At 35.6% G+C, this 20,156-nt stretch overlaps 1 protein-coding gene across 1 annotated transcript in view; it reads left to right on the forward strand.

Annotated features, from left to right (window-relative positions):
* Nucleotides 1-57: 57 nt before the first annotated feature.
* Nucleotides 58-20,156, forward strand: part of LOC130797445 (ubiquitin-like domain-containing protein CIP73) — a 21,391-nt gene continuing 1,292 nt past the window's right edge. Inside the window, exons 1-17 of the mRNA XM_057660024.1 lie at nt 58-356; nt 1,034-1,168; nt 2,396-2,513; nt 2,844-2,951; nt 3,074-3,192; nt 3,298-3,378; nt 12,399-12,566; nt 12,719-12,788; nt 12,881-13,035; nt 14,746-14,910; nt 15,003-15,074; nt 15,502-15,628; nt 15,736-16,059; nt 16,134-16,285; nt 16,624-16,785; nt 18,989-19,612; nt 19,926-20,075. Of these exons, the coding sequence (XP_057516007.1) occupies nt 165-356; nt 1,034-1,168; nt 2,396-2,513; nt 2,844-2,951; nt 3,074-3,192; nt 3,298-3,378; nt 12,399-12,566; nt 12,719-12,788; nt 12,881-13,035; nt 14,746-14,910; nt 15,003-15,074; nt 15,502-15,628; nt 15,736-16,059; nt 16,134-16,285; nt 16,624-16,785; nt 18,989-19,612; nt 19,926-20,075 (2,922 nt within the window). The 5' untranslated portion in view covers nt 58-164. The remainder of the gene's footprint in view (nt 357-1,033; nt 1,169-2,395; nt 2,514-2,843; nt 2,952-3,073; nt 3,193-3,297; nt 3,379-12,398; nt 12,567-12,718; nt 12,789-12,880; nt 13,036-14,745; nt 14,911-15,002; nt 15,075-15,501; nt 15,629-15,735; nt 16,060-16,133; nt 16,286-16,623; nt 16,786-18,988; nt 19,613-19,925; nt 20,076-20,156) is intronic.

The raw sequence follows: 20,156 nt of genomic DNA on the forward strand, positions 1-20,156 counted from the left end.
TAAACAAACATTAAATAGAGAGTTAAGCAAGAGATGCACAAAATTGATTAGAGAACTAGTATAAGAATATGAAATTTTTTTTCATAAACACTCATAATTTAAATTTTTTCATTTAAATTAAAAAAGAAAAATCAAAAGGAAAAAATTTGACATGAAAGACAGTAATGATTCGTGAACCTTCTGGATCTTTCAATAGTCAATCATCCTTCACCTCTCTTCCATCAAATCTTCCAATCAATTTCTACGATTCTCAAACCCTAGATTACGTCTTCTGCGATTCTCTCTTCTGCCGCCATTTTATTCAATCACGAGCTCTTCTTCACTCTCTTTTCAAATTTTACGCTGCTGAGTTGGTGGTATGTTTTTCTTATTAAATATTTTTCCGCTTGTTTAATTGATCTCTTTTTTTTTGTTAATTGTTGGATTTCTTCGGTGTAATTTACTCGAACTGAATTAGATTTGTAGCAGTTTAGATGCAGTTGATTAGGTTTTTAGTGAATCTGTCGTTTGGTCGTTTTAGAAATGCTCATTTGTATAATTCGTTGATGCTTCACCTGTTTTTCGATTTTTTTGGAAAGTTCCAATGCGTTTTTTAGTTATGTACTCTTTTTTGGATGGAGTTTTGGATTATAATGGACTATATTACAATTATTCAGTAAATCACTTACAATCAGAAATTAGCTTTCAGATATGTTTACAAGGGCAAGGTTGCATACATTTATGTATCCGAACTCCCACTTATTGAGAAGCCAAATAATGGCTTTAAGGTAATGAAATTTTGTTATGAAATCAACGCGCTGCTTTATGTTTGAATTGTGATTGTAATCATTCAATTGTACAATTGAATATCCAGGGTTGTTGGTATGCATTTTCTTGTGTTCAACTATTATATTTAGTTCTGTTACGATGGGTGCCATTTTGTCTATCATTTGCTGGAGGCTTGGTTCTGTACCAGAAAGTATAATTTATATTGATGTTCATTATATGCTTGTATGGATTGAATAATTTATGGGTGGCGGCTTCTGCATTGTAGACTATCATGTCGGATCAGAATTTCACTGAAGGTGCAAGCACTAGTGGTGATACCGTTTTAGTTGCAGAATCAAATGTCGAGCTCAATATCAAAACTTTGGATTCACAGATGTATAATTTTCGGGTGGATAAGAGTGTAGGTGTTCTATTTTTGTTTATCTTTGTATCCATCTTCATCCACCCACTTTCAAATACCGTGCTTAGTTTTATGTTAGCTTCTTTTCTTTGGCGACCTCTGCTTACACTAGGTGTGAGCTGGTTAGTAATGCAATCATATATTTTGTTTCAATTAATTAATTATGTTTGTAAGTTGTTCAGGATGTAGGTTAGAAATAATGCCTTTGATGTATGAGTGAATGTGGATATAGCACCCGAACATTAAAAAGAAGTTGCTGATTGAAGGCTTTACTTTAGAATCAGGCCGAGCATTTATGATTGTTTAATAGAAGTCTTTGAATTGATGAAGCAGTTTATGACGTTATGGTAGTAAAAAATCACAATCTTTATGGGACTAGGACTCATGACCGTGTTTGTATGTATTAGTGTATCACTAGAGGAGATTTGCATACTTAAACAAGCGAATGATTATTTCATATTAATGTAATCCATATAATTATTTGCTACTTAAGGATTAAATAGCCAAGCGTAGGGCACAAGAGGTAAATCATAGGCAAGGTGCACCTTTTGGCTCAAAATCTAATAGAACAATTCTAGAACTTATTTGATACTTTTAATATGACATTCATATTATAATTGCATCGAAACATTTGTTATTATTGCTAAGCCGCTAAATATAGTGCAAAATAGCACAAGAGCGTACCTAATCTTCATTTTGAAACAATATGTCTAATTGTTTCTAAAAACAGGAGAAAGAAAATGAAAAAGCCATACAAGAATAAAAACTAAACAACAAAGAAGACAAATATTTGAAGAATCCATAGGAAGAGAAGAAAAAGATGACGAATCTAAATGAAGTCAATTTTTTTAATGATCATTATATGAAAAATTATTAAAAAAAATGTTTTCCTAATAAAACCCAAAGAACATTAAGTGCTACAAGCGCAAAGCGCCAAAAAAGAGCAACAGGCGCACAAAAGCGCATACCTTTTTAATAAAAGTGTTCTTCCTAGAGCAAGGTGTGCTTTTGAAACTAAGTTTGTTAATATATATAGCTTGGTTTTCATTCAGTTTTTCGCATCCCAAAAATAATGGTTGATGCAAAGGGAGTACTTATTTTGAATGTTACTGTTGTTACATATTTCATATTGATTACTTCTTTGTCTATCAATCTGTAATTGTTTTTTGAAAGTACAATTTTAAAATACAGATTCTAACTAATATGTCACCAATCGTGAAAAAGCAGATGCTTGTGTCATCATTCAAGGAAAAGATTGCTCAGGAAGTTGGTGTACCTGTTGGACAACAGCGACTTATTTTCAGGGGGAAGGTTTTAAAGGATGATCACTTACTCTCTGACTACCGTATCCTGCAAGTAGATATATTCCTAGATTCTATGATTTTTACGCCACAGTCCAGCAATACGATCCGTGTGTCTCGTATCTAATGATTTATGGATAGACTCATAGGAGTGTTTATTTCACTTGTTGGTTAGATGAGATTTGATTGTATTCGATGTTTTTTGGAGCAGTATCGGTGGTTTCTCCTTGGACTTTATGCGTGATGCCTAACACTCATCAAACATCTTGTTTTATATTTTTTTCTGTTCTATTGTTGTCTTTGTAAATTCTTGTTTATGTTGTTGAGTTCATATGCAATTACATCTATTGAGGTTTTCACCTTGACAGTTTTAGATGTCGAAAATGGGGATACATTGCATTTAGTTGTAAGACAACCAACACAGCCGCAAACATCATCTGCTACCAGTTCTGTTGATGCTTCTGGTAACATTGGCACTCAAGGTACCGTTTATTTTCAACAGTTTACCTTAGATTTTCGTTCTTGTGTTCTTATATAGGGTGGATTTTTGATCGACTTACATGTTTCTTCTCTTGTTCTTTTCCTTGTTTTTGCGCATTATCAGGAATAGATGGTAGTACTGGTGTTCCTCGCAATCGTATTGGACAATTATCTCATAGTGTAGTTCTTGGTACCTTAAATATTGGGGACCAGGGGGAAGGAGGTGCTTCAGATATTAGTCGGGTGCGTAATCTTTATTGATGGTGGATTTTGTACCCTGACATCGGATTCTATTCATATAATTGATCATAAATTATGAAAGAAAAACCTTACTTCTTTTTGTTGTAGGTTATTGGAGCAGTTTTGAATTCATTAGGCATTGGTAACCTAGCCACAAATGCTGCTTTTGGTGCTCCAAACACTGATCCGGTGAGAGATTTTCCCCTTTCTCTATTAGTATTTGGTCCGTTGTGTTCATGAAATGTGCCAAAGCGTCAACCTAATCGATGGTTTTGAATGATCGATATTTTGAATCAAGTATGCTTCTTTTAAAGGGATGATTTAATTAGAGTGTTTATGTAACTAAAAGAGTTAATACAATAATCTTATAACCTATTTTTGTTGTCATTTTATTAAAAAAGTAATGCCCTAGATGTGTTAGGACTAGGGTTGGAGCTGTCAATATAGTTACAGCGTTCAGGTCACTTAATGACAATATGGACAACTGATAGGGCTATAATTTTGACTTTAAACAATCATTAAACTGTATTTTGTCGGTTGCTTGTACCAATAATTTGCCTCTTGTGATCGTCTACAAGTATCCCTCTTCCTACATTCAGTTCATATAGAGCTCACTAAAACTTGATGTAGTAAATAAAAAGAAGTTAGGGAAAAAGAAGACATTAATATTCAGAGGAATAGCTCAATAGTATGAAATCAATCTGCATTTTTGGAAGTGCAATCTCTCATCAAGGAAGGATTACAATTTCTTCATGTATTCCTACTTTGTCTCCTAAATGTTAGCTTAGTTTGAAAAAGTGTGCCTTACTTTGCTCAAATTGCCTTGCTTAGGTGAGGTGACTAAGGACTTTTTAGTGTCGTTGCTAAAGCCTCTAATTAAACAAAATTTATAAACACCCTTAATTAACACTACACAAGTGTAGTGGCAAGTAGGGGGTCGATCCACAGGGAGATGAGTTATGAGACTTGGGGCCTCTTTAGATGTTGGGGATAATGTAATGGAAGATTGGTGATGAGCTAGACTACAACTACAACTATGAAAATAACAAACAAAGAAGAACCGGGATGGGGTTAACCCACTTGTGACGACTATCTTATGGTAGAGGTTTTGATTTCAGTTGGTTTGATTTGAGAGAAGTGGCATACAATATCCTTGATCGGGTTTGGGATCACATCTGATAATATCATCCTCCTGACTCTTATGAGTAAAGACAAGAGAATTGGGCAACAAAAGTCCACTATTCGCCAATCTTCCCCTACTCTCATAAGCGGAGGGGAAAACTCTTAGTTGTAGGGGCGATTGCAAGATTTAACATTCGTTGATCCCTTGCACCTGACTCCATTCATTGAGCAAGGGTTTAGGTTACTCCGGGATCCAACCCTCGTTGGCCTCTCAAAAGCAACCATGACAACCCTCTAGCAATGGATGGAGCAACCCTTCTCCTAAGTCTCCATTCAAACCAATATCAACCAATATTTCACTATTCTCAAGCCATTAACAAGGGTTGTGCTAACCCCAATCCCTAACTAACTATTCACTACTCTTAATCACAACTAACAAAATCATAAACAACATATAACATAAGCATTCCAACACCAATGACATAAACATGGACAAGACGAGAGAATAATAAAGAGTAATTGAGAACTATTATAAATTAACTAGAATCAAGAAATAAATAATGAAATACTAAAATAATGAAAGATTAGAGGTTACCCACAAAATATGAACATTATTAGAGAAGTGAGAAAAAACCCATAGATTTTGTATATCATCAACCACCATGAAAATAGCTTAAAGCTTCAAATAATACTCATAATGTTGAGAATATCAAACTAAACTTAGTAGAAAATAAAATTTGAAGATTCAATTACTAGAAATTAAGCTAGAATAAGAGAAAATAAAAGACTAAAACCTAGGGTTTAACGGAGAAGAACAAAATATGAAAAAATAAAAAACTAAGGTTCTCCTAAACTCTTACAATCACTCTTATTTATACCCACTACCAAATAAAGTATTCAATCCTTAATAATAACGAGAAAATAAAAAGTTGGAAAATATGGGTTGAATGTTGGAGAATAAATCTAATTTAATCTGTGCTTGAAGCTTCTATTTCACTGATGCGGGCATGGAAAACTTGTTTTATATTTGTTAAGCGCAGAGAAGTAGCACATTAAAAGTGGTAGCTCAGTTGGTTTGGAGCTTTATGCTGCAGGTCGCAGGTTCGAAACCCTTTGTTTGCGTTTTTGTTGTGCCTTGGTGTATTTTGCTGCTTCCTGCTTGGCACGCTGCACGCGTAGGTGATTGGTGTTGCTTCGATTTCCGATCGATCGGTCGATCTCCTATGTAATATTTTTTGCATACATTCTGGAATATCACCCAAATAAAATCGATCGGTCGATCCCCCTTGACTTGCTGAACAACATTCTGGAGCTCTTTGGTTATAAGATCGATCGATCGATTTGAAAGGATTGATCGATCGAACTCTTCGCTTTTGCCAAGCCATTTTAGAAATGCTCTATCTCCTTTGTTATAACTCCGAATTCGACGTGTGACCGGTCGATTCGAAGCTAACGAAACCAACTTTAGCCTTCCATCAAGATATGCACCAAAATCTGAGTGAGTTACCTCCATCGGCACTTAAGTTGACATTCCATAAATGATTCTTCTTGCTTTGCTCGGGTTGGACTTTTCTCCACCTCTTGGCCTTATTTCTTCTTCGGCTTTGATCCATGCATCCTCCAAGCTAGCATGCTTTAAAGCTTGAAAATAGGTGATCATTATGCAAAAAGGAGCAACAAACATGCTACCATACAAAAGGGAGTAAAACCAACCAAACGCAACGAAAATGCACGGAAACCAAGGAATAGTAAATAAATATTATGCCCAAATAGAAGGTAAAAACGAGGTTTATCATGAGGCAAAGCCCACTACAAGAGGCGTGCGCCTCGATACTTTTTGTGCCTTGTGCGCCTTGTTGGGTTGGGTAATTGATCTTAGTTTGTTTGAAAAAGAAATAAAACTTGAAACCTAAAATCACTTAAATATGAAGTTGGAGAAATTGCTGCTTCCATTGAAAATTAGAGCATAATAACAGTTCAAGAAGAAAATAATACTTTTGTGCTGAATTAGTGTTTAACTCGATTATAATGGATGTTTTTTAGCTTGTTTCTATTATAATATGAAAACATATTGCCTTAAGTATTATATATGTTTTAAATTGATTTTTGAGGTTTTAGCAATAAATTGCATATCACCTGCAAAAAGCTCGTCCTACGCTAAGCACATAGGCTGTAAGGACCTTGTGCACCTCCGTGTGTCTCACACATTTGAAACTAAGACTGTTAGTCAAATACATTACTAACTTTCTTGCATACCACTATTTTCCACCAACAAGATAAAGAGCTTATATACAGGTTGAGAAATTCACAATACTCCATAACGAACATGCTTCCCTTTTGTGCCTTCGTGCTCTTTTATTACCTATGTGTACAAGTTTGTAGGATGTAACGTTTGATATTGTAAAACTACTTATTTTCTCCATACAAATTCAATCCCTTCACCTAAATTATATTTAGCATCCTTCATAGTATTTTTAAATTTTGAATATTTAATCCTCTTTCTTTTCTATTTTAAATGGCTTTTTGAAGAAACTTGTGCATTCTCTCATAAAGTGTATTATCACCATCTCCCATACCTTCACGTTGTCTCTGATAATCGTTATTTCCTAATAGTTAGAACCATGGAATAAAAATTGGCCACTACGTTATGTAACGACCATTATGTAACATGTTTAAAAGTTACTGTGAGCTCATGACGTTAAATCCCAGCGCATGAACTCTTACGAGAATAACTCCATGTTGACCTTTGCGTAACATATAATGTCCGATATTTTACCTTTACAATGTTATTTGTGCAGAAGAGTTTGTAAAAATATATTTTAACATCTCTCTAGATTGTAGAAAAGTTTTAACATCTCTTTGTTAACACTTCATTAATGCCACTTATACTATAGTTACTTATAAGTTTATTCATTAAACAAAATAATTAACTACTAAGTAAATTAATTATCCTTTTATTGTACCTCATATAGTGCAATTATAATAGCCATAGGAATATTATTGAATAATAATAGTAGTTCAACGAAAATGCAATTATAAGCTCAAAATTATCTTTGTCCCTTTTAAAAAATTTCCCCCCACGTTGGCTGCAATTTTCGTTATTACTCTGTTATAGCTGTTTTCTGTGATACCGCGACCTTTTTCGCATATGCATCTGCAATCGCGATTTTTTTTTTTTTTTTTTTTTTTTGCATATGCATCTGCAATCGCGATTTTTTCATGGTAGAATAATGTTGGACATTCTCTTTATTTTGTTTTCTAATTAGGTTTTATAGTGCTTATCCTTCAGTCTTGACATCTTGTTTTGTCCAACATCTTATTGAAGAGGATAGAAACCAATTCACTGCTATTTTACCGTATAATTTAAGTGTTAATAGGACTAGTGTTAGTGTTAACAACTAATGCACTTGTTGAAGGTTGGAACTTTGATGAGTTTTCTTTGCTTCGTCTTTAAAGTTTCTTCCATCTCCACTTTGTTTATTTATCTCAAAATTTCGTTTTGCGTTCAATAGATTATGGCCTACTACCTATAGGCCTTCATTAAAAGAAAAGGCGTAAGAGACAAGAGTGCTCACTACTCGCACAATTAAATAGTTCACGAATAATGCCTGCCCCTTAGTAACCTAACATTCTCCTTTCTCCATCATTGTTCACTCCTCTCTAAGAGCACACAATGGTGTGGAAAAAAAATTTCCTCATCAATCTCTCTCTACACCTTCCCTCTCATCCACAACAACTTCCACAACAACTTTTTGAGTGGAATGGTCTAACCCTAACAATCTCTCTTTGCCACATAAAAAATTTATCCCATTTATGAGAATACAAAAATGTTTCCTCACCACTTCTCAAATTCTAATTTATATAGAATTAGAAAATTTTCCTTTCTAGTAGGAATAGTTTGACCCTAAACAATCTCTCTTCGCCACTACTTTTTCACACTACACTCTCGTTCATCTTTATAAGTTTACTTTTGCCGTGATTCGTAATCAACATATTCGTCCGTCTTTATCAAGATCCTTAATTGTCTTCATATATGTCTACAAATGTGTTTTGATTTGAGAAGATAGGTGAGAGAAGAAGAGCATGGCATGATGGGCGGCTTGGTGTTAAAGCACAGCAAAACAAACTAGATGGTAATACAAAATTAGTCATAGTAGTGATATTAAGAGGATGAGCAAAGAGCACCAACCACGATTTATTAGAATTGAGATGTGAAAATCAATTTAGTTTGATTTTATTTAGTTTTGTCTTAACATCGAAACCGATACAAAACTTACACCCTTAGAATGGGTATGAAATGTCTTACCTAGCCAGTGAGTAGGTGGTAGGTATGAAGTCTTACCCTCTCGTCTCGCCCCCCATTCCCACCCATCATGCCTCGCACCCTTCCCATCCGTCCCATCCCACCGCATATCCCCAATATACTACTCCCTTCGTTCTTGTTTGTTTTTTTTTTCATTTTTCCCAAATGGAAACTTCAGGAAGTTTTCCCATTATGAATCTTTTGGTTTTGGGACAAAAATAACCTCATTTATTTAGCACATTTTACTAAAATACATCACATAACTACATTTTTAAACCTAAAACTTAACTAATTTTTTTTTATTAACAGCTCTTCTCCTCAATATAATTAATTTCTCTTTTACTGAACTCTTTTACTTTTTATATGATTCAAGTAACAATTATAATCATTGGTTCCAATTTATAATTATTTTAATGGAATCTTACCACTCATTATTACTTTCGTGGGTTACTTTTCATATTCCAAATCAAAACAACAAAAAAGATCAAGGAGAGTATTTAATATTATTATTAATTATTATATATTATAACTAAATTGATAAAAGTAATTAGTCTCTGAAACATTCTAAAATAGCATAGTTAAATGTATTTTTTGAGTTGTGGATAAAATCTTTGCTAACATATCAAGTTTAAATATTAAATAATAAATTAATGATGTGCTGAATTATTCATCATAAATTTTGGATTTCATCTTAGTAACTTTTTAATTTTAAACTAAATTAAAATGAAAAATTACCTATAATAATCTAATCTTTTCTCAATTTTTCTTCAATGATCCCAACTATTAATTAATATTGAATAATCCAAACTTTTGGGGTTGTTTGCTTTGAACATACCTAATGACCTCCTACAATAGGTTAATTCACAAAAGATTTGAAAGAGAAATTAAAATAAAATCTAATTTTTTCAAAAAAAAAATCTCATCACCCAACTCCCTCCCCCATTGCCACCCCTGCCTTACATCTCCCTTCCCCCTTTTCCCCCTTCACTCCCCTTCAGGTTTCATTCTCCACTAACTCCACCAGTGGAACGGCTCAAGGATGATAGGATGTGGTGTTGGGTTGTTTGTGGTTTCTAAAAGAGGGGTTACTTGTGGGCCGAGGCAAAGGGAATGGGGTGTTCACGTGGGTTAGGATAAAGTGGTGGTGTGTCGGTGGGGGCAAAGGAGGTTGACCGGATGGGGAGGGAGAGAGGTGGTGGTTGTTGGCTATGGGGATGGACGGTGAGGCTGCTCACATTGGCAAAGGAAGAAAGTGGTGGCAGTGGGGGGCAAGGGAAGGAGTTGGGGTAGGAGGATTGGGTGGCAGTTAGGTAGGGGCTTAATGTGTTGCTTTTTTTTTTTAAAAGATTTTTATTGAACCTTTTTATTTTTCTAATTTTACTTTAATTAGCTTTTTTCTGCAAAAATTACTTATATTACCAGTTATTGTGGTTTACTCTTGCCAAGTATCCCATTAAGTTTAGATCATTCATACTAATAAATAAATAGGATTATGTTAGGAAAATTGAGTAAAGATTGGATTATGGTAGGTAATGTATCAGAATAAAATTACATAATAAGGAATGATAATGCTATGAGACACATGTAACGGCGACACTAAGTGAATATGAGGTGGATATAATCTAGGTATAGAGTTTGAATACATACTTAGGTGGAAAGACGTAATATAGAAGTTTTATATGGGTAGGTATGGGTATAAGGGGTTGTATCCACACTTGTCCCACATTTTGCCATATCTAACAATACCTTTTCGTACTTTTAATTTTCCTTGCTTACCTCTTTTTTCGTATCTTGGTTTTGGTGTTCTTGTAATTCGTAATGTTTTCACGACATTTCCATTTTTCTAAATCTAATTAACATTGTTTTTTTTGGTGCGACATTTGTTTCCTCATTTTGCCATGTAATGAAAAATTACATAGTATTTTTTGTCTTCCAAGAATTTCCTTAAATGTATGAGTCATACTAATCTCGATCGTTATCATGTTAATCTACATCTTCCTCATTTGTACAATAAAATCATTATATTAGAGTGAATTTTTATGTCAAGTGAAGCTTTAAAGGGAGCTTATGTCCCTTCTTTCCTTGGATTTTACTCTTGCATTGTTGCACGACCTTGATTGCATACACAAGCACCTTCAAATAGAAATCTCTTTTAAAATCTTTTCTAGAGTGGGGACATCCAACAAAATGTGACCCAAAATAGAATTAATTATGGGTAGCAAAAATAGAAAGGGGCTACTAGAATATTATGTGATTAAGGTCTACCCTTAAAGTTGAAGGGTAATTTCATCGAAACCATTAGATCGACTTTACTCTATTGATTATAATGCTGGGATTTTAGAAAGGATCATAGTAGAAAGATGAGAGTTGCAGAAATGCGCATGCTTTGATGGATGAGTGGGCATACCTTGAGGGATAGAATTCGAAACGAAGATATATGAAAGGGCTTAGGAGTTGCAAATATTCAGGAAATGATAAAAGAGAATTGTTTAAGATGGTTACCCATGCGAAAAAGTGGGTATTAATGAACCAGTGTGGAAGATAAAAAGCTCGAGCTTGAGAGACTTAAAAAAGGGCGAGAGAGACCGAAAATGACTTGAAGGACGAGATTGGAAAAGGATTTAAATAACCTAAACTTACAAATTGAAATGGTAGAAAATTAAAATAAATGGAGAAGAATGCATGTGAACGACCATTGAAATTGATGTATTGTTTATGTAGCCGATTCCAATCTTTTGGGATTAAAGCTCTGGCGTTGTTGTAATTTTAGTGAAGATTGGGTAGCATGTGCTCCAATTCTATAAGTCACCAAATTGTTTTTACGCTTGTCATACCACGTGTTAAGTGGTTGCAAATCATACACTACTGCAATATCCAAAAATGAACTCTCCTTACTCATATATAGCCTACATGACACTCTCAAAGCTACTTTTTGTAGAGTCCAATATTCAAACTATTCTTCATATACTTCGCATCATATCATGTTACTCCTATAATTTTCTTGCATGCACAAGCTCCACCCTTATAATTCTGATGTTGATTATACTCACCTTTTCCTATCTTGAATACACTTTAACCAAAAACTATAATTGTTACAATATTGAATATTCCAGTCATCTAGAAAAAATAGCCAAAAATTTTCTGAAGGTTTATGTGTGTTTGTTAATTATGTCTTGCCATCGACGAAAGGGGATTGTGAGCAACAATATTGTTACTGTGTTTAGACTTTACTTCATTATTTCTACCAAGTAATTTAATCTTTGAACCTCCTTTGCCTACCGACATCTCTTCCCACGTCCTTTCATTGTTTAGGCTCCTTTCTTCCATCTACATTTATATTTTCTTCTTGAGTATCCCTTAAAAGATTCATTTTTCATGACTAGCATATTATTTTGCACTAAATTCCTTCATAGTTTGTATAATCAAGTTATCATTTTCCGTTCGGTGTTCATATTTTATATTATCCATGCTAGCTTTTCCTAAAGAACTAATGTGAAGATAAATATTCTAAAGAACTATTGTGAAGATAAATTGTTCACAAATCACCCTCACAACTATACCAGACACAACCATAATTATAAAAAGATGGTAGCTTTTCTAGATGGTGCTATTTAGATGGTAGCTAATGTGTCCTTTGAGCTAGTTGGCATAAGTTTTTATTTCTATACCTCAATGACTATTATTAGCAAATTTTGATGCAAGTGACATGCTAATAGAGTAGGATCTATGTGTATTGAACAAGATTCATGTTCATTGCTTGTTATGTGTTTACTCTTGGTTATAGACAAATCCTGTCCCCGCTTCCCAAAGCAATGATACAGAGCAAGGCCATGGTGGCAATGGAAATCAAAGCCAGGCTGGTAATCAGGCACAGTTTGCGCAACCATTTTTGAGTCAACCATTTCATGCTCCCTTGGCGGGAATATCTATACCTTCATCTTCACTTAACATGGTACTGGGTCTTTAGCTTCCATCACCTTTTTGAATCTCTTCTTTTTGCTCGTTAATTAGCTTTTTATTGCACAGGCTGTTTTTGCTAAATTATGTTATTTAATTTGATGTATGTTTGTATCCATATATTCATTTAGCTATTTATCGTGTCAGCCTATCCCAAGCTCACTTGACACACTCTCTGAGTTCATGAGTCGAATGGAAGGGGTGCTCTCCCAAAATGGTGATTTTAGTGATATCATTTACTTAATTTTTCACTTTCTTCCATTCTGTTTTTCCATTTAAGTTTTCTCAATCTCATGGCATGTTAAACAGGATATCAACCATCCTCTTTCTCAAGTGGCACGACAGATCAACCAGCTACTCTGTTGACTTCAAATACCAGAGGAATGCCTACACCTGAAGCACTTAGCATAGTGTTGAGACATGCAGAACGACTTTTGAGTGGTCCGGCTGTTGCAGCACTTTCTGTAAGTCTCATAGTTTAGTGTTCGTATGCACTTAAATTTGCATCTTTACTAACAGACACTTGAAAGATGTTAGAGTTCATGAGGGTAAGTGATGAGTTTGGTCTCTTTGTGATTGCGACCTGAAAGTTTTGATTTTATAATGCGTTCGACTGATTGATGCTCAAAGTTAGAAAATCAATATTTTGTAATTAAAAAAAAAAAAATTCCCCCTTTTGGTTTACTTGTACTACTACTTGCAATACGTCCTTTATGGTTTAAGCTTTGTCCTAATTTCCTCTTCACATTGGTGCTTGGTGCTTGGTGCTTGGTGCTCTTAGTCATAGCTCTTTATTTGTCCTCATCGTTTTGTGCCTTGATGTTGCGAGTTCCCATAAAAAGAAGTATTAGTTGCATAATATGTTTTAACATTCACAATAGAGGTGTGTGTGGTCTTATATTCTTATTAGAGCACCACTTGCTCAATTGCAGCTTCTGTCCAAAGTTTCCATTATGTGGGTCTCACAGTCTCACCGCTTCTTTACCTCTGAAATGATCATTCAACAATATGAGAACTATTGACACTAATTCTTATGTGAAATGAAGCTCCATTTTTCTAAAAAGAAAAATATATTTCTGCTGTGATTTATTACTTGCCATTCTTAATAATAATCTCTACTCCCTGCTCCCTGACATACAAACTTACAACATCTCATCTCTTGTAGGCTTCACTCAGTGCAGAAACTCGAGAGAAATTTGAGGAATAATGTATTTGTTGTTTTTTGATGGGAATCGTTGCAGGTGGCAGTATTTGAAAAAATATTTTGTAAGGTGGAGTTGAGGAATAATGTGATTTCAAAATTTTGACAACATTGTTTTTTATGTGGTCGTTTTCTTTTTAAAAGTTATCTTTACGGCAGGGCTAAATGGATTTTTTAAGAAAGATCTCCTAATTTTTATCACCCCAATGCCAAGTGGCTCCCGTCGTCTAGGAGGAGTTTGGGGTTGAATGTATGAATCTTGTACTACCCTTGATTGTAAGCCTCATATGCAACTTCACAAAATAATAAGTGCAAATAATTTCATGAGCCATTTTATTTCAGTCTCTTATTAACCCAAAATTAAAGAATTATAAATCTTTGGCTCCATCACTTGTGGACAATCCTTTATAAAAGTTACTAGTATAAATAAGTAGACCTGGTTTCTTTTACAACTGCTAGTCTGTAATTTTTGGCATCTACTTGCAGTTAAAGGTGTTTTTAAGTTGATGTTGAACAGTTGGGCCTCTATGTGTATTCTTGATGTGTGAAGTTTACTGTTGAAGCTGCTTCCAGTTTGATGATTGAATTGCGCCCATGCTCTTTGTTATTTCAAGCTTGCTCCACGTTGCTTGAGAGCTTATTCTCTTCTCTTTACTATAAAATTATCTGGGCAAGCTCGGTAATAACGTACACACTGACCTAGTTGTAATCTTCTAAGTTAAGGTGCTGTAATTTCGATTTGTACTATGTGAACGCTTTTGCTGTTCTGATCTGTCGGTTTATGTACTTGTTTTGAAAGTTGAAATTGATTTCAGCTCATGTTTCTTGACTTTTCTATAATTTTTGTGTAGTGTTTCAAGTTTTTTCTGTCTGCAGAATGGGTTATCATGGAGTCAACATTTTAGCCTTATTATCTCTGTATGATTCATATTTTGTTACCTGGTAGTCTGATGGTTTATTCATTGCACCGTAGCACATTGCAGGAAGAATGGAGCAAGAGGCTGGCTCCACCAATGCTTCTGTGAGAAGCGAAATCCAAAGTGAGTCACTACAAGTAGGTCTTGCTATGCAACACATGGGTGCGCTTTTGCTAGAGCTTGGACGGACCATATTGATGTTGCGAATGGGACAGTCTCCTGTATGTGCTCCTGATACTCGATATTTTATCTGATATTAGAAAGCTTATTGATGAAGTGTTAGATCCTCATATTTTTCTGACTTGCTTTGCAGGCAGAAGCAGTGGTTAATGCTGGGCATGCAGTCTATATATCACCATTGGGGCCTAATCCTATCATGGTTCAGGTTAATTGCTTTTAATCATAAGAATGATACAAATGGGGAGAGTTTTGATAAATGTATTTTTGGTCTTTCACCTGGGGGATTGCCTGCATTTGATTTGATCTCTACCAGAGTTTCTGCAATGCAGTAGTTTTGGTTAGGATGAATTTGGAGGTGACGTTTTCTGATGGTGGATCCTAACATGCTGTTCTTCAGCTAGTTTGAGCTTGCTATTTTTGAATTCTTTTTGACTAGTGATTTGTGGGAATCTTTTTTTAAATGCATTTAACTATTTTTGTGAGTTGGATTTCGGCTGCACTTTTCTTAATTTCCTTTATGTGACTAGATTTTGATTAATCACTATTTTTATGTGAATTGAATTTGGATCTCTCCATTTTACTTGCTGGGTTATTTTATCACCGGGTTGTTGACTGCTTGTGTCACTTTGCAGCCTTTCCCCCACCAAACCAGCCCACTCTTTAATACTCCTTCAGCTTCTACACCAAATACGGGTCCTTCAGTTCCAGTTGGTATAGTCGGCAGTGCTCCTAGGAATATAAATATTCACATACATGCCGGTAAAATCATTATTTTTTGAAGTAAAAAAATCCTTATTTTAAATCTTACATGAGGTATTTTCAGTTTTTGTACTTATCTTCTGTTGGTAATGATGGCTGATGATCAGGGACATCACTTGCTCCAGTAGTTTCTGCTATTGGCGCAAGAGGTGCTGGTGGTGATGGTTCACTGGGAGAGCGTGGTTCCACTGCCTCTGGTAATTCCGGCGTGAATCAGGGTTTACCCGTGAGAAATGTCATTGCTACTGCTGTACCATCTCGTGCCACAACCATTGCCGTCACCCCAGTTCTTAGTACATCACAATCTATTGGTAATGTTACCTCCTCTCAAGCTCCTGATGCAGCTGCGCTATCATCTGTGATTTCTCAAGTAAATTCACAGATCAGAAATTTCATTGATAACATGCACCCTGATATCCAGAATTCTTCAGGTAACCTTTTTATATGTTAGTCATTAGATTGTTTTTTATAATATATTATGCTCACTAAAGTATTTTTTTCCCAGGGCAACAGGAGAATCCTGTAGTTCCAAGTTCTGCTGCATCAGGTGGGGGTAGTGTTGATGCTGGTCATCTGTCTAATATGATGTCTTCTGAGAGTATTGGGAAGACACATGAATCACATGTTGGTTCTGTTTCTGGTCAACAAACCCAGGAGGTATCTTGATTATTCTTTGTCATTTATCATTCTCTGGTCTTGTTGAAGCATCTTTGAACTTGGATCAAATGCAGGATAATCATGCAGTCTTATCAACATGTATTGTACCAGGTCTTTATATTAAGGTTCCCTGTTACATATGTATATATGTGCATTTCTTTATAGCTTAAGATTGAAGACTCCTCACATCTAAAATTTAATACCTTTTATCCAAGTAGCAAAGGATTATAGGAGCCTCCTTAGGCGCTCTTTAAAGATCTTGTATCTTTTTAAAATTGAGAAAGTTTGAGATGATTTTGAGCTTTTATCAAAGTTCATTTATTATTTGTTTGAATCAGGATATCAAGAGAGTGGGCATCCAAGGTGACTCTTCAAAGTCAAATGAGGAGTCAGTACGTTTGGAGGAACCTTCGTCTAGCATTGCTGATGGAGAACAAGCTGACAAATCTACGAGTGCGAAACAAATACCTCTTGGTTTAGGTGGTGGTCTGCAGCCAAAGGTGAATCGCTCGTTTTTGTTCATTTGTAAGGATTTCATAATCCCCTTATCCGCGAATCAACTGTTCGCAGTGTGCATATTCCAGTGTCTGATGTAATTTTTGGGGTTTTTTTTAGTTATTTTAATTTGCGCTTTTTTATTTATGTGAAGTTGTCCAACCCCATACTGTTGGGGTTTCGGTTTTTGCATGTTATGTTGTTGTGTTTGTACAAAGTTCCAGTTGATGTTTGAAATTGAGGGTCAACAAGAAACAACCTCTTGTGATTACAAGGGAAAGGTTTTGTACATCCGACCGCCCTAAACCTTGTCTAGTCGAGCCATTTGTCTGTGAGATGATGGCATGATAGTGGATGGTTTTAATTTGCTTGATTCTTCTTGTTTGTATATAAGGTAGTGGTGGGGAGGGGTATTATAGAATTCAGTTTGAATGGTTTTTTTTTATTTTTTATATTTTTATCTTTTTTACTTCATAGAGAAAGTGGTTGTGTGAGCCTTAAATGCAGGAACATTAAGTGGGTGTAGCTGGGATCGAGTCGTAGCCGTTGGTAATGCTTTACATTTTAATTGCTTAGTATCTTAGTAGTAACTTAGAATTTAGATGGCTAGAAGTAATGGAAAAAATAGTGTAATGATATGTTAATAGCATATTGTAATACACAAATTTATGAAATCTGTTGCTTTGAAATGGGTATAACTGTAATTGCTTGGGATTAGATCTTTCGGCTAAAATGCATGAGGTTTTGAATTTTTTTAAGAGATTTTAGCTTCCAAGCTATTTATTTTTGGCTGTTCATTCCTGTTGTAGCTAATTACGAGTGTGTTCTGAATTGTATTTTAGTCTTTGTTTCCAGTTATTACAACATCTCTTTTAATGATAGGAAAGTTGGATCTGATAATTAGTGGTAAATTCAAATCCAAAAATGAGCTGTTTGGATACTAATAAAGGAAAGGAATTCAGTTAGGGAAGTGATAGGAAGTAAGCTGAACCCCTGAATTCCTTTCATACTTTTAGTTGGAAAGTAAACTCTCTTTCCTCTATTAGGCTTTCTTATCCCACCTCTTCCTCAATCCTCACTCTTAACACATTCAAATCTACAATTTAGAATTCATTTGCAGATTTAGAGTGAAAACTTTAGTTTTGGTGGTTCAAAACTGTCTTCTCTTACTCACGTCTCATTGTTCATGGTTTTATGGAAATTGTTTGATAGATGGTTGGTTGTTGGTTTGTGTGGGTGGTGGAGACGGTGGGTTTTGACATTTGAATGGGGCATTTAGCTATGTTGCTTGGATTTGTATACCCATGTTGGACTTGGAATCTTGAATACATGTGGACCATTGTCCAGCTTGGCTTTTTGTGAAAACTTCCCAAGATTTGAACCAAATTGAAGTGTCCAAGTGTCTTATCCATGTCCAAGTGTCAAGGATTTATTAACTTGAGGCAAAGTGAAGAGTCCAAGCAAAACAAGGTGTGAGTCTATTTCAAATTGTCGCTGATGTGCACTTTATAGCAAGTTGGAGGTGTGGTGCTCTTAGGAACTAGTGAGAGTGTGGAGTTAAAACTTAATCTGGGTAATTAAGTTCCTGAGCAGGACAGGGAATTTATAATCAAGGCAAAATGGGTCACTTCATTCAACCGACATGTCAAAAGGAAACTAAACCAGAACAGTGGGAATTCAGGGTGTCACTTTTTTGCTGCAGAAGACTCTTTTTTCTATTGTGTACATCTTATGCTCTTTTTATAGTAGTGATCGACTGCCATATGAGTCTCTTTTCCATGTATGAATATATTGAAACAACTTGATATTTTGAATTTCTGGATTAGATTATAGTTATTGTCGGCTTGTAAATTCTCATCTATCTATTTTAATAGCCAGTGAACAAAATAGAGAAGGTTATCATCTATCACAATGCCTTGGAATCTTTTCATGGTAGATCCATTGTTGGATGCTTTGGGCTAGAGCTCCCCCACATCTGTCTAGTAATGTTTTTTTTTTGGGTTGGTTGGGGGGGGGAGGGGGGGGGGGGGGGTGGTGGTAACATTTCACACTTTGGCCAGTATTTGTAATAGGTTTCTTGTAACACCCCCCCCCCCCCCCCTCCCCAACACACACACACGCACACACACCCCATAAAAAATTCCCACTAAAAGCAAATTATCCTGATACTCTGTTATAGTAAATGTATCTTGTAACTGCTTTGATCAGAAACGAAGTCGGCAATCAAAGATGCATCCTGTGAGCGGTGAAGCTGGACCTTCTAGTTTTGATCAGGGTCAACAAGCTAGGATTAGTGGCCAGCAGATTCTGCAGTCACTTGCATCTCGAAGCACATCTGGTGTAAATAATTCTACTGAACATGGTACTGGGCAACCCCAGCAAGGATTTAGGCAGTCTGTGGAAGGCTTGCAATCGAATGCACAGGGTTCAGATGGGCAGTTTGATGTAACAGGCATGATGTCGCAACTTCTTGAGAGTCCAGCTTTAAGTGGATTGTTGTCTGGGGTTGCTCAGCAGTCAGGGGTTGGTTCTCCTGATGTTCTGAGAAATATGCTACAACAGTTTACACAAAACCCTGCAATGATAAATACGGTTAACCAACTTGCTCAACAAGTTGACACAGAAGAATTTAGGGATATGTTTGCAGATATGGGATCCGGTGAAGATGGTACTATTAATTTTTCAACAATGTTTCAGCAAATGATGCCCGTTGTTTCTCAGGTTCTTGGCAGTGGCTCAGTTCAGAATGGACTGCGAAATGTGCTGCCTGGACTGCTGCCACAATCAGGTGACAGGAGATCAGGAGAGAATTCATTTGATCTAAATTCTCAGGTTAGCTTTCTGTGAAGTATAACTTTATATTGCGAGTGGATTGTATCTTGTAATTAGCAGTCCTTCCATTTTGCAGTAAATGACACCTGCTATCTGTGTTTCAAAGTTAATTGAACATGGTACTTCCGCACAAGGAGCTGTAACTCTCCCCATCTAAATGACACACTACCTTAATATACTCATGCCAAAAGGCATTTCTGTTCATTTATTAGAAATTGCAGGCAGTGTGATTCATGAGTGTATATTTATAGCTGTGCAAGAGTCTGTTCCTTAATAAGTCTTTAAGTGTATTCTTCATTATGATTTTTCCCAGAGTAATGTTCAAGAGGTAGTTCAAAGGATTGCACTTCACAGTCCATCTCCAGATATATTTCATGCTATGGTTCAAAATGCTGCTGAAAGCTTGGAAGCTGCTGAACGAGAGCAAATTGATGGATTATGTAGCAATCATGACCTTGTTGATGTAAGTATATGTAGTTCTACGTATCTTTCAATTTGGTGACATTTTTTTGTTATCATTGCTTAGAAAACCTTAGGTTAATGA

The sequence above is a fragment of the Amaranthus tricolor genome, chromosome 13, assembly GCF_026212465.1.
Source record: "Amaranthus tricolor cultivar Red isolate AtriRed21 chromosome 13, ASM2621246v1, whole genome shotgun sequence".
Lineage (NCBI taxonomy): Eukaryota > Viridiplantae > Streptophyta > Magnoliopsida > Caryophyllales > Amaranthaceae > Amaranthus > Amaranthus tricolor.